This window comes from Notolepis coatsorum (genome assembly GCF_963971535.1).
Source record: "Notolepis coatsorum genome assembly, chromosome: 1".
Classification (NCBI taxonomy): Eukaryota; Metazoa; Chordata; class Actinopteri; order Aulopiformes; family Paralepididae; genus Notolepis; species Notolepis coatsorum.
In genome coordinates this window covers 245,961,927-245,979,485 of record NC_140165.1, presented here as the reverse complement: position 1 = coordinate 245,979,485, position 17,559 = coordinate 245,961,927, and the positions used below count along the sequence as shown (strand labels likewise).

The window sequence follows — 17,559 nt, the reverse complement described above, 5'->3', positions numbered from 1 at the left end:
GTTGCAGTTTGCTGACAAGATTAACTATATAGTATATGGCATTTAAACGTAAACCTCTCATCAAGCCAGATGCCAAGATATATTTTATATTCAGTAACTCTCAATATTAGATCCATTTCTATTGGATATATGCATACTATCATAATTAATATTTCTGGCTCCAGTAAACGGCATGAACCTTTTCTTTTTTATCTGCATTAAGCACCAATTTATGATTAATAAGCACATCTTGTAGAGCATAAAAGAAAAGCTGCAGCTTCTCAATGGCTAGCTGTACAGACTTGACAACCACTCCATACACTATCATTTATATAAATTATGAAAAGGACAGGACCTAAAATTGATCCCTGTGGTACGCCCTTTGTTACCAACAAGAATTCAGACTAGACACTCCCGGACTAGACACTCTCAGTCTTATCACCCCCTTTTGTGTGCCAATTTCCGAATACTCTAGTCTAGGATACACTTGTTGAGATAGAAAGATTAAATATGTGTGTTAATTGCTCTGTGATAAATGGAGCAGACCGTTTTTAGAGAGAAAAAAATGATCCAATTTATCATCTGCAGTTGAGCTCCTGGAATCAATGGTGTGCAAAGCTTCAAATGCATCACTAGCAGAAAATGGCTGAAAGGTAAACTGAGGCACATGGTTCAGTGTGGAAACACAATCACCATTAATAAGATATAGGCCCTTTGTTTGTTGTAGTCAATGACCTGTATCAAGCATCCTGAAGGTAGTGGTGTGGGTGGAGGGTGTTGTGTGGTGTTTCTGTTCCTTTCATTCTCCTCTGCCATGAATGCTGTTGAGTGAGTGGAGTGAAGAGGAAAACAGGAAATAAATGACTCCCTTCTGCTAATGATGTTTTCTAAATTGATCAAATGGCTTAAAGCTGGGGCAGGCGGCTTCAGAGTAATGAGCGAGAGTGAGCTCACCTGTCCAGCGGCATAGAGTCGGGTTGCCGCGGTGATGTGGCAGCATCGGTATTACCGGCGACATTTTACAAAATGACGCTCAATATCTGTAGAGCGCTCACTTTGATCTTTAACGTTACGCGGCTAGATTGCTTCGCTGTGTCTGTCCGTCTACGTCTGTTTTTAATACATTATCAATGATAAGTATCCATTTTGTTGGACAGAGTTGACTAACAACGTGTTCAGTTTATAATGTTGTCTGACTTACACGCTTGATAACACGCTTAGTATTTTATATTAGAATGTGGGCACTTATAAGTAAAAATGAACTTAATGGGTTTTGTTTTTATTAAAATAAATAAAACTTACACCGGTGGGGGCAGGGGGCTGGTAATGTACTGGTTGGAGCCAGAACACTGGTATCACTGGTGTCACTGGTATCACTGGTGTCACTGGTGTCAGGCCCAGCGCCATGTGCTACATGCAACACAGGTTTCCACTCCCAGAGGCAACTTCCAGACAGATTCTTCCAAAGATTATAAAAATATATTTCCCCTCTGCCTGGCAGTCAGGTTTGCACATTGTAGGTACTTCCTGACCAGGAACGCGGCGGTGGTGTTATTTTTCCAATGCAAACCCGGGAACAACCACTCGACAGGCCAGAAAACCCTGACTGCTTGTTAAGATTCACACACCCGGAGCTTTTGGAGTGGCTGATTACTGGGCCTGGTTACAGAGAGCAGATTATTATTATAATTTTTTTTCATATATTTTTATTTAATTTTTGGATGAAAGGCACAGGTACAGGCATACAAAAGAAATTCACATAAAACATAATTTTAATTCTTTGCCAACTACGAGCATTGGCTTGCCCCTTGCCTCATTTAAAAAAATCCTACCCCCAAAAATGTATAATAATAATATAATAAATGATTAGTTGTATTTATAATAATTAAATACATTATTAAAATCTTTTTTTTTATTAACAACAAAATTGTAAATAATAAAAAATAATCCCCCCCAACCCACCCCGTCATAGGCCTGAAAATAAAAAGAAATTAGCAAAGATTTCAACAAAGACCAAAAAGAAAAAAGGGGATTATACAGATATAATTAGTTATGTCATGCTAGTTATATATTAGAGGTCCTAACTTGATAGAGAATATGGTTCCAGCTATCTATTGTTTGATAGTTTGCACCATTTAATCTAGCTGTAGAAAGCTCCATTGTTACAACATCAGCTAATAACTGTTTCCAGTGATTAAAGGGCAGAGAATGTAGAGCTTGCCATCGCAGTGCCAATTTTCTTTTTGCAGCGGTACTTCCTGCCAGCCAAAATCGTCTCTGAACAATACTTAAAGTTAAAGAATCATCATCATTAAGGAGCAATAATTTGGGACAACAGGGAATATGTTTTTGTAATACTTTAGATAGATAATTAGTTATCTGTTCCCAGAAACTTTTGACTGTGGGGCGTTCCCACATCATATGTATAAAAGTACCAGTAGTATTTAAAGAACAAAGTGTACAGTTTGGTGAAATAGCACGTCTCATTCTATAAGCTTTCTGGGGGGTTAAATATGTTTTATGGACAAAATTGAAATGAATCTGCTGATGATTTGGGTTTCGTGATGCCATAATAATATTTCCCCAAACTCTGGTCCAATTGATAGATTGATGGTGTTCTAAGAGCAGATTATTTTCTCAGAACATTTGATTTATTGGTAGCTTTTTAAAAAGTTTAAATAATTGGTTCGGAACATGAAAAATCGGTGCTCAGTGTTTTCTTAGAGGGCCGAACTAAAGCCTCTGTCATGTTCCGAACCAATTATTCCCGGTGTGAACGCGCCGGCCAGCTCGAGATCACGTTCGGGAACCGGCTCCGGCACAGAGCCCGGCCGGTGTGAAAGGCCTATGAGTGCCCTTTCCCCATCTGCACTGGCTGGTGCCAGCTTTTCTTGACCATTTTCATGATATTTGAGGAGCTATTGTATATTCTATATTATAGCTATGGAGACAATACATGCATTTGACCAGTGTTGGACAAGTTACTTTTAAAAAGTAACTAGTTACAGTTACTAGTTACTTCTTCCAAAAAGTTACTAAATTACTTACTCGGTTACAAATGATATTGCGTTACTTTCAAGATTTTTTTTTTTACATAAACATACACAAATCTAAACTATTTTAATGTTGCTGTGGGACAAAGTGAGACTAGCCTCCAATCAAATGCCATGTATATGTAGATATTATAATGACTGTTTATATAGTGAATCATACAAATACAAACACAATAGATGTTTTGGAACTTTTGATATGTATTGGCCCTCAACAGGCCACAACTGGGCAACATTAAATTATGCTTGTTAAGCACTATACCAAAAATAAATAACAAATATATACTGATTGATTGAACATTTTAATGAACAGATTTCAGAATGTGTACAATACAGTACGGCTCAATACACACAATTGTTAAGGGGATGCAGACCAGAGAAAGACTTTTGTCTTGTTTACATCAGGGTCCCCCATTTTCAATTCATGACATTTATGACATACACAACATACAGATATAAGAATCTAATCGAATCAACTAATCTAATCATGACATTTAAGACATGCAGAGATTTATATATCTCTGAGCACCTGAAGACTGTGCTATTAAACCAGGAAGTGCGGCACTGTTGATAATGCTGTCAGCAGTAGAGCCACTCAGTGCCCTGCGCTGCAACACAACAAGACGAGTGAACACAAAACGCTCATGGATCCGCGGTCTCACGTTGACTGCTTGTGTTGTTCGTTGTATTCGTTTTGGATTATTTGGGCTCAAAACGTACACTACACGGACCCGCGGTCTCAAACTGACTGATCGCTTGTCTTGTCGCGCTGTGTGTCCGACTCTGGATGCTTTAGACACCCGCCCACCTCTACCTCTGATTGGCTTACCATGACATTTTACTCAACCTCAGCCAATCGTCAGCATGTATGCTTGGCTTGCACACTGCCCACTAAACAAGGAAGAACATATTATTGCCTCTCGGCGCAGAGATCTGTCTGATGAAAGAAACGGGTTCATTCATAGTAACACGCCGCATTTCTTTGCAGTAACGGTAACGGCGTTATTAAGATTGGAAGAGTAATCCGTTAGATTACTCGTTACTGAAAAAACTAACGTCGTTACTTATAGCGCCGTTATTCCCATCACTGCATTTGACAGACACTATTTCTAGTCCAACATGTAAAAAAATTGTTTGTTTCTACATACCTTTGTTCGTTCACAATTCCAAGCTAAACATTGCCCTGTTTCACTCAAATCCAGGCTGGTTTTCTAGATTGTGAGATAAAGTGTGTTTTGTCTCGCGGCTGCTCGCTTGACGCCTATATTATTGCCAGGTCAAAGTAAACACATGACCTTGTTTCTTCACAAAGCCGGGGGGGGGGGGGGGGGGGGGTCGTTTATCCGACGCTGCGATCATACAAACGCATGTTTTATGAGGGAGTTTCGGTAAAGTACACGTAGAACAGACATTACCTTTGGTTTAGAGGTACTCCATTTCTCACTTTGAGTCCAAAAGGGTCTTGAATCAGAACAGGATCATACATATAACGTTAGGTAGCCCGTCTTCTTCATCTGCTCGGGCCAGACTATAGGTTAGCCGAATAGGTTTCCTCATCGGTCGCTTTGATTATAGTTGTTTTACATTTTACCAGTAGTGCTTAGTCCAACAAACGCACCTTATTGTCCATAATCATCATCCAAGCTTTTGATTATACTATTCTCTGATTTGACAATGGTATTTTTATTTTGCCTGCTATATTGCATTATGAACCCAAAATTAGCAGTATAGCATTCTGTGTTAAAAGTGTTGCACATTGAAAGTCACTAAGCCAAACAAGGAACAGCAAAAGTGGACAAACCATGGCTGTAGTCAAGAAGCTGATGGGAGATGGGTGTGTCCGTCTTCCCTATGACCAGTGTTGGTCCCCCTGGCTCCCGGTGACACACATGAATCAGAACATTCACTGACCAGCCACATTCAGTCAGTCACAATGTCAAACAGACTCTCCACCGCTCTCCACCTAGTCGACCAAAAAGTCTAAAATGTAACTTGTTGAAACCTGTAGATAGATGCTCAAAAGTGTATTTCTTGCCAGTAAAATATATTCACTAAAGCAGCTATTCCCAAACTGGGGTACGCACAATGACATCAGGGGTACGCCAAAGAAATCTGATTCAAGGCCGTTTCACACGGGGAGAGATAATCCGCATGCGTTCTCGCTCTGATCAGTGGGAACGCACCGCGTCTCATGTGAATAGCCGACACAAAAACACGATCCGTGAGAAAACGCAGGGCGATATGCGCGCAGCGGGGAAAGCTGACCACAATCAAGCTTTTGTCGTGGGCGGGGCATGTGCACGAAAAGAGCGCGCGTACGACAATTTCACGGGGCTGCGCCCGGCCGCCCGCTTGCCACTCCGCCCTTCAGATTGTCCTCGCCTCCAAAATATTTGCTGGCCTCTCATTGAAAATGAATTACCGCTCGCCGTGTGAAACTGCCTTCACATTTCCAAACAGTCCATAGCCCACTCTCACTGCACCCTCTAGTCAAGTGTACCAACAGCGGAATAACATCACAAATGTCAAATCATTTTAGCTGATGTTTGATATGTGAGAGGACTTTTACAAGGCTAAATAAAGAGCAAATTAATTGATAATAACTCACTCTGTTATATAATATATGCATCTTTATTTATATATATAGCAGTGTAGCAGGCTTACAAACACCAGGAAATTATTTTGTTACAAAGACTTAATTTCCTGGATTCTGGTGCAGGATTTTTTTTATTGATTTATTTAAATGCCAGTGTTTGTGATGGCATCACAAATTGTTGTTAAAAAACAGGCTAGCTATGTATGATTAGCAACAACACTGATTTAGATGGATTTTCAGTTTTTTTTGTAATGTCAGATTGAAAAAAATACTCACTCTTACATAAGGGACTAAATTGTCCTCTTCAAAAACGCCATAAAAAGCGGCCGGGTAGCGCAGCGGACTAAGTGTCTGTCTACCACCGCAGAGACACTGGTATCGAATCCAGCTGTCAGCGGTCCCTCCGGCTTGGGCGGTCGTCATACTGGCACAATTGGCAGTGTCAGCGGGTGGGAAGCCGGTGGGTGGTATTCTGGTCGTTGTAAACAGCGACTCCTACAGGTCGGTCAGGGCGCCTGCACAGCGAGGGAAGGAACTGGGTAAGGTAGTGTGATCCTCCCATGCGTTACACTTCCCCGGTGAGAGTCCTCGCTGCCAGGTGAAAAGAGGCTGCTGGCTGTCTCCTATGTATCGGAGGACGCATCTGATAGACTTCAGGGCTCCCTAGACCGACCAGTGGGGGGCACATGCGAGCAACGACCAGGAAGGGGAGGGGGGAATTGGCATAATGACTAAATTGGGATGGGAGGGAAATACAGAAAAAGAGGATAAAAAAAAACATAAAAATATTACTATATGTTGAAATAATTTACCACTTTTTCTTTCATAAATCTTTTATTCAACTTCAGCCCTGATCATAACACCACATATTCAATTAATTTTATAATTCTAACCCTTTAAATGCCAGTGTGTGTGATGGCATATATTTGCAATATATCAAATGCAAAGTAGATTTTTCTGGGGCGGATTATTACAGGCTAGCATGTGTCAATGATTAGCAACAACACTGATTTTTATGGATTTTTAGTTTTTTGTAAGGGTCCCGTCTCCACCAATCACATGCGGCTCCCTTTGTGTGTGTGTGAGAGCAAGAGAGAGAGAGAGATAGTTCTCCAACTTGTGTGAGTTGCAGTGATCTCCTGGTTGTTCCCCACCTAGGTTATCTAACTATGGCGCCGCTGCAACTAGAAACACTGGCCTGGCCTATACTTTCCGCAACGGAGCTCGGTTTCCGGGTTCCTCTGATTGGCCGCGACCCCCACGTGACCCGCGCTAGCACGCCCCCTTATCCACCGCTGCCGCTGCCCCTACAGCTCGCCGCTGTGTTGCAGCGCAGAGACGCTCGCTTCCTGAGTCAAGAAGCGCGCCACTCTGAGTCAAGAAACGCGCTGTTGGTAACATCCCCCACTTCAATGACAGAGCTCTCTTGTTTAATAATATTGTCGCGTCATCTTAATATGCTGCTTATGCAGTTATCAGCTGTACGCTCGCTTCCTGAGTCAAGAAACGCGCCACTCTGAGTCAAGAAACGCGCTGTTGGTAACATCCCCCACTTCAATGACAGAGCTCTCTTGTTTAATAATATTGTCGCGTCATCTTAATATGCTGCTTATGCAGTTATCAGCTGTACGCTCGCTTCCTGAGTCAAGAAACGCGCCACTCTGAGTCAAGAAACGCGCTGTTGGTAACATCCCCCACTTCAATGACAGAGCTCTCTTGTTTAATAATATTGTCGCGTCATCTTAATATGCTGCTTATGCAGTTATCAGCTGTATTTGGCATAGACGCCTGAGTCAAGAAACGCTATTGTCGCGCCCGCCACTCTGAGTCAAGAAACGCAGTCATCTTAATATGCTGCTTATGCAGTTATCAGCTAGCTGACTAAATGTAAATCTTATGCAACGCCAGTCAAGAAACGACCGCCTCAGCAGCATCACGCATCAACTGTAATGTGGAGTGGACTTAAACATATTTACAATTAGCATTTTATAAAGTAGAACTGTAATGTTTACTTTCTCAGTCAGCGCTAAGTGCAGCATCTGCCGCGCGCGCGTCAACACACAGGCGAGCGTCAACACAGCGGCGAGCTGTAGCGGCAGCGGTGGATAAGGGCGCGTGCTAGCGAGGGTCACGTGGGGGTCGCGGCCAATCAGAGGAACCCGGAAACCGAGCTCTGTTGCGGAAAGTATAGACGCGGCCTGGCCTGCTTCTAAGGCCATGGTTACACTGGGGTAAAACAGCAACGTTGTATTTTCGAATGATTACGTTTTCATGTCCAAGTTAAAAAGAAACAGCGTTAGGGGCGGTCAGGTGGCGTAGCGTCGATTGCGTTCGTCACCAACGCCAGAGACGCTGGATTCGCCTGTTCGAATCCAGCTCTTGGCGTTGTCACCAGCTTGGCTGGCCGTTCACACTAATACAATTGGCAGTATTAGAGGGTGGGAAAGCTGGCGGGGTGGGTCCGGGTCGTTGTAAACAGCGACTCCTACAGTTCGGTCGGGGCGCCTGCTCAGCGCGGATAGGATCTAAGGGGGGTAGTGTGATCCTTCCACACGTTACACCCTCTCAGTGAGAGTCCGCACTGCCAGGTGAAAAGAAGCGGTTGATTGGCTAGACGTGTGTCGGAGGAAGCACGTGATAGCCTCCACTCTCCCAGACCGACTGTGGGGGGTAAGTGTGCAGCGACCAGGAAGGGGATTGGGAATTGGCATAACGACTAACATTGGGATGGGAAAAAGGAGGGAAAAAAATATCAATAAAAAAATAAATAAAAAAATAAACTGCGTTTTGGCAGGAAAACGCGGTTTCCTAGTGGCAACGCTGAAAGGGTGTTTTCGTTTTGGAAACTCGCCGAAACTCGCCGACAATGGTGCCATGTAATTTGTGCGAGCCGGATACGGAGCCGTTTCTTGCCCAACGCCCATGCGCAGTAGTAAACACCAAGGTAGTTTACCATCAGGCTGTGAAAGTTCTGGACAGGAAAACAAACAGCCACCACCATTGTTATAGCATAGCAAACCAGAACCTACTGAGCTGGGACAATCTTGTCAAATTCAAAGATGCCTGCCTTACCTATAAAATCCTACATGGCTTGGCTCCTCCCCCCCCTCTGTACTTTCATAAAACAGAAAGCATCTGCTGATAGATATACCAGGTCTGTAGTCAGAGGGGACTGTGTAGTCCCAAACAGGAGGTCTGCTTTTAGTCAGACAGCCTTTTCCGTGAGAGCAGCCCACACCTGGAACAGTCTGCCAACACGGCTCAGGGAGTATCAAAGTTACATCTCATTTAAAACTAACTTAAAATCATGGTTGAGAGATGGTCAAGTGTGCGACCATTTTAACTGAGGGGTTGTATTTTAATGTATTTATTTGTATGTATTTTAGGGTATTGTAACCTATACTGATTCCTACTGTGTTTTAATTATTGTACTATGTTTTTTAACTGAGGGGTTGTATTTGAATGTATTTATTTGTATGTATTTTAGTGTATTGTAACCTATACTGATTCCTACTGTGTTTTAATTATTGTACTATGTTTTAATTATTGTTGTGCTCATGTCACCTGCCCCAGAGACTACAGTTGAAAATTAGCCAACTTGGCTAAACTGGCATATTTACAGTCAAATGTTCCTTAACTCTTTCAGTGCCACTCACGAGATTTCTCGTGTTTTTTTATAGGTGGTTGCTAGCCACTCACGAGATTTCTCGGATTTTTTTTTTTTTTTTTTTTTTTGCGATCTGAAAAATTATTGCATCACCCGAGCCTACCCGAGTATTGCCGAGCTGCGCCGGTGATCACTGTGGAAAAAAGCGCCCCCTGTCGTCTCCCAGATGACATAAGTGATTTTGGAATGGACTCAATGAAAATGAATGGGGAAAAAAATCCGGTACTCCACATTTTCCAGTTCACTGATCCAGCCGGGGTTACTAGAGTTCATTCTGGAGCCTCAGATCTCCGCGGATCATGGAGAACCACTGTGTCGCGTTGGATCCATACACGTATCGATTTTTTCGAATGGTGATCAGGAATTGGAATATACCAGTTGGATACCATCTGATGTCAGGTAAGGACTCTATGTTATCAGTGGTAGGATAATCAGAGTAATTTTGATGAAGTTATAAGCTGTTTTGTGAAATCTCTTCTTTCGTTTTCACTGTAAAAGTCCGAGAGGAAATCAACAAGGCGATTGTCCGCGCGCGGCCGTAATGTGCGTGCGTGCACGTATAATATTGATCATCTAGCGTTTATTTGAAAACGATTCATAAAAAGGCAGACGAATATCAACGTTGTGGAATATTCCACTAAAAGACGATTTTCATAGAATGCTCCAGAATGAGTTGTTTTTTATATCAAAACGGGGGCTTTTCTAACTGCTCTGAAACGGCAACAACGCGATAAAAAAACAATCTGCCTTCACAGCACTGTCTGGAACATAGTCTTTGATAATGCGATGGGCAGATTAGACACATAGCCATAATTTAAAACATAGATTAGGCGATATTAACGTTAACATTGGCGCGGATGGTGGCATTCAAGCGGTAAAATGGAAAACCAGGCATGGCATTTAAAGAGTTAATATGCACTGTCTCTGTATTTTAAACCAATAAATACAAATACAAAAAAATACCAACGCCAAATTATCCCCTGGCTGGACCTATACAGGATATCAGCTGCATCCTGCTCAGATTGCCTGTAGCTGCGGCAATTGTGTTGATGTTAGTTTTGTTTCATCAACAAATGAGGCAGAACACAGTGAATGTATCCGTTTTTGTTTATTGCATTTTATTTCTTGCTGAAAAATAAATGCTATGTTGCTAAAGGCTCATGCGAGGTATAAAGATGGTGGCTTTCTGAGATTTTGAGCAGGATGTGGAGTGACTCGTTCAACCTTTCTGATTGGTTGAAAATGGCCTACATGTTTGAACTACATCGCCACCTACTGCTTTGGCATTGTACTACATGTATATAGTAGACGAGACAAAACGACGTCTAACTTAACTCTAACTTGCCTGCCAATACGCAGGGTTCTGAAAAGCGAAATGAAACAAAATGAAATGGCCCTAATGTAACCGCAGCCTAAGCTCAGTGGCCTGACTGCATAAAAAAAATAAAAAAATTAGATTTTCTTTTTTGGGGGGGGGGGGGGATCTTGGGAACCACTGTACTAAAGTGTCTATCTTGCCTTTGCCCCTCTCTCACTCTCACTCCCTCTCTTGCCACTAAAATGTATTCCCTAAAGTATCTCTCTTTCTCCCCCTCCCTCTCTCTCCCCCCCTCCCTCTCTCTCTCTCTCCCTCCCTCCCTCCAGTGTGTAAGGTGGAGCCTCGTGGTCTGATTGCCCGCAGGTTGACAGAGGTGGCCCAGTCCACGTTAGACATGGTCACTACCGCTGTGGACTACCCCCTGTGTGAGTACAGCTACATCTAATAACAAGCTAATAGACACATGGTTTACCATTCAACAACACATTCTATTGAAACCTGAGTTGTACCCTTCCTGCTGACTTGTTGTACACAACTTGTGAATTGCTTTGGATAAAAGTGTCGGCTAAATTACTAAATATACAAGTAATAAAACAGCTCAGATTTATAAATGCTAGCATTTATATTACAATATCTCCAAACAGCGGTTAGGTGGCGTAGCGGAGATTGCGTTCGTCACCAACCCCGAAGCTGTGAGCTGGATTCGCCTGTTCGAATCCAGCTCACAGCTCCGGGGTTGTCACCAGCTTGGCTGGCCGTTCACACTAATACAATTGGCTGTATTAGAGGGTGGGAGAAGCTGGCGGGGTGGGTCCGGGTCGTTGTAAACAGCGACTCCTACAGTTCGGTCGGGGCGCCTGCTAAGCGCGGATAGGACCTGAGTGGGATAGTGTGATCCTTCCACACGTTACACCCTCTCAGGGAGGATCCGCGCTGCCAGGTGAAAAGAAGCGGTTGATTGGCTGGACGTGTGTCGGAGGAAGCACGTGATAGCCTCCACTCTCCCAGATGATCTGACTGTGGGGGGGTAAGTGCGCAGCGACCAGGAAGGGATTGGGAATTGGCATACGACTAACATTGGGATGGGAGAAAATCGGAGGAAAATGGAGGGGGAAAAATATCAATAAAAAAAAAATATATATCTCTAAACACACACAAAACCTAGTGAAACGTATTTTGTCCTGACCATTCCCCTCCTGTCCTGACCCTCCAGGCTTTGTGAAGGGCGTTGTTCGACCAGACTACTGGGTGCCCGACCAGGATATCGTCCAGTGCCACCAGTGTTCCAAGGCCTTCACCCCGGCCATGTCCAAGCACCACTGCAGGGCCTGCGGCCAGGGTGTGTGCGGCCCCTGCTCCACCCACATCAAGCCCGTCCCGTCCAGAGGCTGGGACCACCCGGTCAGGGTCTGCGACAAATGCCACGCGTGCAAGGGCAGCCTGTGACCCCCCCCCTGACAGATGCCACGCCCCCGACAGATACCACGCCCCTGACAGATACCACGCCCCCGACAGATACCACGCCTCTGACAGATGCCACGCCCCCGGCAGATGCCACGCCCCCAGTAGATACCACGCCCCTGACAGATGCCACGCCCCCAGCAGATACCACGCCCCTGACAGATGCCACGCCCCCAACAGAGAAACCATCTGGACGAACTGTATCAGGGGCACTGGAGCCTTCGTTTGATGGTCTGAAATAAACTGCCATGAAGAGTAATTTAGTTTGAGACACGGAAGATGCTGTGATCCAACAAACGGTACTTTGACCAGATGAACCAGATTACAATAATGGTCATTGTCTGGATCCTCGGTCTTAACTGAGCTAGGGGCAATTTTCCATCCCCTGTGATTGCCATTCACCACATCTGAATTCTGTAGCATTCACCACATCTGAATTCTGTAAGCATTGATCGTTTAAAAAAAAACTGACCTGGGATCAGCGCTCCCAACCAGAGGACCATGAATACAGGCTTCGTGGCGCATGGAATCGGAAGCGATCACTATTCAGGAAAAACACTACAGCCGAAAAGGCAGACAGTCGAACTGGACAAAAGGAAAACTGGAAAATGGAACTGATTTTGAAACTTGTAGAACTAGAGAGTAGAGATGGATAGACTCGCCCTCCTGTCCTCTCCTGTTCCTACAGCCTGCACCCTGTCTGCACTGAGCAGACACGTCTACCCCAGATCCCCGGCTCCTGTCTGCACAGAGCAGCCAATCATCTCCCCGGCTCCTGTCTGCACAGAGCAGCCAATCATCTCCCTGGCTCCTGTCTGCACAGAGCAGCCAATCATCGCTCGTATCAAACCGTTCCCCAGGAAACAAGCGGTTGATTGAATAAGCGGGTAAAGAATAGCAGTAGGTTTCAAAGCATGTGGGTGTAGATCTTGAATGTTGTGACTCCGGAGAAGGTATTCTGCTAGATTATATATATTTTTTTTTTCATATCCTCCTATGCTTCTCTTATGTGTGCAAAGGACCTAGGACTTTTAGAAAGCGAGCTTCGGTGCACAGAGGATGAACCGAGGGGGAAAAGAACCTTTGAGACATGCAGCCAGGAAGTAGCAATCTGACAGTGCTATGGATAAAGGAAGACAAGTGAACAGCTGCAGTGTGTGTTGCGGTCTAAATCTTAGGCTCTGATTCAACATGTCTTACCCCAAATGTTCACATTCATGAATTCCCTCACAAGGGTTTGAAACTAACCAGATTGGTCTCCAAGCCTAATTTGTTGCTCAAGGTATTTTTTATTTACATCATGGTTGTGAAATCATTGTACTCTGAGGCCTGTGTTTCAGAAACGACCCATCTCTCAAACCCCGGCCTCTTTTCCTTTTCTTCGGTTGTGATTGGTGGATCGAGACAAGAGGGTGGGGTTTGAGATGGAGGTCACTTGACCAAATCTACACTGGACGGATGGGACGGATCTGAGACCTGAGACGAATACAGTAGTGGCTTGATATGTACACATTCCAACGTAGGAGATGGAACGAGGAGAATCTAGACTTCGCTTAAAGCCATTAAGAACAAGAGCACATCTTCTTGACTTTGTCTCAGTGCTTGAAGAAGTCAGTTTAGCGTAATTGATGATAATATTTTGCTAGTCAGAATGATTGAGTTGTATGTTTGAGAGGCACGCACAAGAAAACGCTTGCTATGTAAAGCACAAATTATATGCCTTGAGGTACATATATATATATATATATATATATATATATACTGTTGCAAAATAATCCACTGTCAAAGGGACATTCTGAGATTTTCTTTATATTATTCTGGATGCATTTTGAAGTTTTGCCTTCTGTTTATCCAGTTTAACTAATTCACTTTCCTTTTAAACATGTACCCCAGAGATTCAGCCACCGACAATCTTGATTGTTGACTCATTCATTCACTCATCCAATGTCTCTCTCTCTCTCCTCCATCTCTCCCTCTCTCTTCTCCCTTCTCCCATCTCTCTTTTATCCCTCTCTTCCCCATCTCTGCCTCCCACCTCTCTCTCATCTCCCTCTCTCTCCCATCGCTCTCCCATCACTCTCATCTCCCTCTCTTTCCCTTCACTCTCTCTCATCTCCCTCTCTCCCATCTCTCATCTCCCTCCCTCCTCTCTCCCACCTCTCTCCTCTCCCTCTCTCTCCCATCGCTCTCTCTCTCTCCCATTACTCTAATTTCCCTCTCTCTCTCTCTCTCATCTCCCTCCCACCTCTCTCGCTCATCTCTCTCTCTGCCCTTTTCACTGATTGGTCTTTATTTGATGGTAAAGTTCATCTAAAGTTCATGTTCCCTGGTGCAGATGGAAGGATCTGTGACACCACAGCCCACATGTCCTTTGGCCAAACAATTATGGAGCCTTAGATTGTTTTAGTTTGAACCGTTATGACTTAGTAAACCTACGATCCCTGGAGGGAACATGGACGCCTGCTTCCTACAGGGAGATGGAGAGAGAGAGAGAGAGAGACGCACAAAGAGGAAACACGGTGTCCTGGTGATGGATTCTAACAGCCTGCGCCGTAGGCCTCTCTGGAGATTCATATAAACTCAGTCACTCAGCGGTCAGGCGTGGTGACAACATGGAGGCGTGGTGACAACATGGAGGACAGTGGCGGCTGGTGAACATTATTCTAGGTGGGGCGGTGCCATATTCAATCAGTTTCAGGAACTACAGGATAGTATATATTAAGGCTGAGACTCACTTCTTTGTGCTGCCGGTAGGGTAGATCATCAGCACGCACGAATTGGAAGAGCCGTCGCGTGTCGCGCTAACCCTTCGAGAAGCTTTGTGGTCCGGGCTTGAACTTTACATGAATGTGTCCATATGAATTCGTTTTGTTAGATCCAACACTGTCTGAATGTATCTTGTGATTATTATCAATTTTCCGACGATGACAACCACTATTAGCGTTTGTTATTTCCTGGTTGACGTGATACGGGACGTGATGTCACACGAATGCCGCACTCAGCCAATAGAGTGAATAGACAATTCGATAATGAATCTGCTTTTAGGCATCTTATTTGAAGACACGCTGTGCATTTTTCAATTGGCTGCGTTGCGCACTGACGCCCAGTCAGTGGGGCGATATTTCTAGCGCCCCAGAAGAGAGGGGATGAACAGGACGCACAAATAATGAATTATATTTGATATATTACACTTTATTGTGCATTTGAATCACAAACATACTTAAAATGAGTAATTATTATAATCTTTTTATTTTTTTTTGCTGTCGAAATTTACTATAATAAAAAAAAATCCAAAACCACTTTCCACCAGGAGGGGCGGCACCCTAGCGCCCTCTATGGACCAGCCGCCACTGATGGAGGACTACACTTACAAGTTTGCCTGTTGTAGTTTGTTACGCCGCCATATTCTGCTATTATCATAACTCCAGTCACATACAAGTTGTAGATTGTTATGCCGCCATATTCTCCTATTATCCTAACTCTAGTCACATACAAGTTGTAGTTTGTTACGCTGCCATATTCTGCTATTATCATAACTCCAGTCACCTACAACAGTACACAGTGGTTTGTGTGGCAAGACAACAGTCACATTGAAGCAGACTAGCAAAGCCAGGACAGGCCAGGCGCATCAATTTGATGGCCGTGTAGAATGGTGTGAAATATTTTTTTCCTCCACAATAAAGGAAAGCCTTCATTTATATAAAGGTAACTGGAAAAAGGCCACTCGTTTGAGCATATGGCTTTCATTGTTATTTAAAATTGAGAGCCTATATTGGCAAGTCGTTATATACTGTATGAAAATGCCATATGGTGAAATGAGTGGCCCACCATCCCAGGCCACAATCCATTGAACAAGCTGTGGGTGTGAGCAAGACTCTGTGGTGAGGAAGCCACCAGTTCTTCTCACTACAGTCTGCTGCATACAGGCCAAGGCACGACCATGACTAATGTGAAAATAGGTCCTAGCTGTGATGGTGGTGCCGCCGTGTATTTACACCAGGGGGCGCCAGAGGAACAGAAATGTCCCCCTGGTTCCACCAGAGCAGCTTCTGCATCAGTGGGGCACAACCTGTTAGGTCGGTGGTCCATGAACGCAGGGGGGGTGAGTGGACGGAACGGAACTGTGACATAACATAATGGAACATTACATATTCTCTAATGCTGATCAAAAGTGAGAACAGGATACAATTTTCCTCGTAAATCCATATGGTCCGTTTCAAAGGGATAGACTTTTTCTCGATCACGACTGACTTTTATGAATGAACTGTATTTTAATAGTTTCTTGCCATTTAAAAAAAAATCCGAACCCTGTGTCCTTGAGCAAGGCAGTGAACCCCCAACCTGCTCCGTACGTGTCAAACTGTACACTCACCCTGATCACAACATCCACGGGGCGTCGGGGGAACATTAGTCACTTAAATAAAGGCTTTTTCTCTTTGTCTTTGGACAAGAGAGTGAGTCATCTTCTCTTCTATACTATGTCGCTGACGACCTTTTGCCAGTACCTCTAGATCAGTTCTCGTAGTGGATACAGGATCAGAATATATACTGGAGGGGGAAAAGACCCCTGTTTAAATAATGAATACAGTGTTTATATAGAGATTCTTTATACAGCGTGTATCACAGTGTCGGAGATCAACGTATCCGCAGCTCTCATCCAGGCTGGATCCTCCTTAAGAGTCCCAGTGGGAGAAGGGATGATCATGTAAAATATCCATCTCTTGATACAGAAATATTATTATCCAGTTGGCCTCGAATCGTCTCGTTCTTTTTATTTTATTTTTTTCAACCATTGTTATTCTATTATCTGTCACTAAAACGTGGTGTACATGTTGTCCTAACAACAAAGCCGCAATAATATGTACTAGCTAGCTAGACAAACACAGTGGGAGGACTACTGTACGACGAGGCCTTTTCTCTTTAATCCAAACCGGATTAGCACATGAATCGCATGTAAAGCCAGCGGTCCACATGGGATCTCCCTGCCTGCCGCTCTGTCTCTGAACACACACACACACACGTGCGCTGCAGATTATCTACAGGGAAGTGAGGATTCTGAGGAATAATTATGTCAACCCATGTTGCATCACATCGCTGCATACATGGGAGCTTTACATGATTACATAAAACTCGATGTGATTACATATCAGATTACTTGCACTCGCTAATGGCAGGGTTTTAATGGAAAGCACAGGGACCTGTAGTTAGTGCTGAGGATCTGAAGTGAATGAACGCATGAAGGAACAATTTTACTATATTGTCACGTCGTCTCCTGCAGGTTTATTGGATGGAACACGGTGTGGAGTGAAGCTCTGTTCAGTGTCAGTGTGGTCCTTGATAGATGTGGAACAGAGGGACTAAACGATGGGAGAGCATGGAGACTGCTGTCTCTGGTCCTCAGTGTTAGCCGTCAGCCATGGATGTCGGTAGGAGCCGACACTGGCTCTCTGTGTGTTTGGCATTGGTGGAAAGTAGTTGTATTTAAGTA

The 17,559-nt window shown here is 44.0% G+C and overlaps 1 protein-coding gene across 3 annotated transcripts in view; it reads left to right on the top strand.

The window, feature by feature from the left end:
• LOC311227872 (zinc finger FYVE domain-containing protein 1) overlaps positions 1-13,952 on the top strand; it is a 98,501-nt gene extending 84,549 nt beyond the window's left edge. For all 3 annotated transcript variants that reach the window (XM_084313718.1, XM_084313719.1, XM_084313717.1), the window contains exons 11-12: positions 10,937-11,035; positions 11,824-13,952. In XM_084313718.1, the coding sequence (XP_084169844.1) occupies positions 10,937-11,035; positions 11,824-12,056 (332 nt within the window). In that variant the 3' untranslated portion in view covers positions 12,057-13,952. The remainder of the gene's footprint in view (positions 1-10,936; positions 11,036-11,823) is intronic.
• The last annotated feature ends 3,607 nt before the right edge of the window (positions 13,953-17,559 follow it).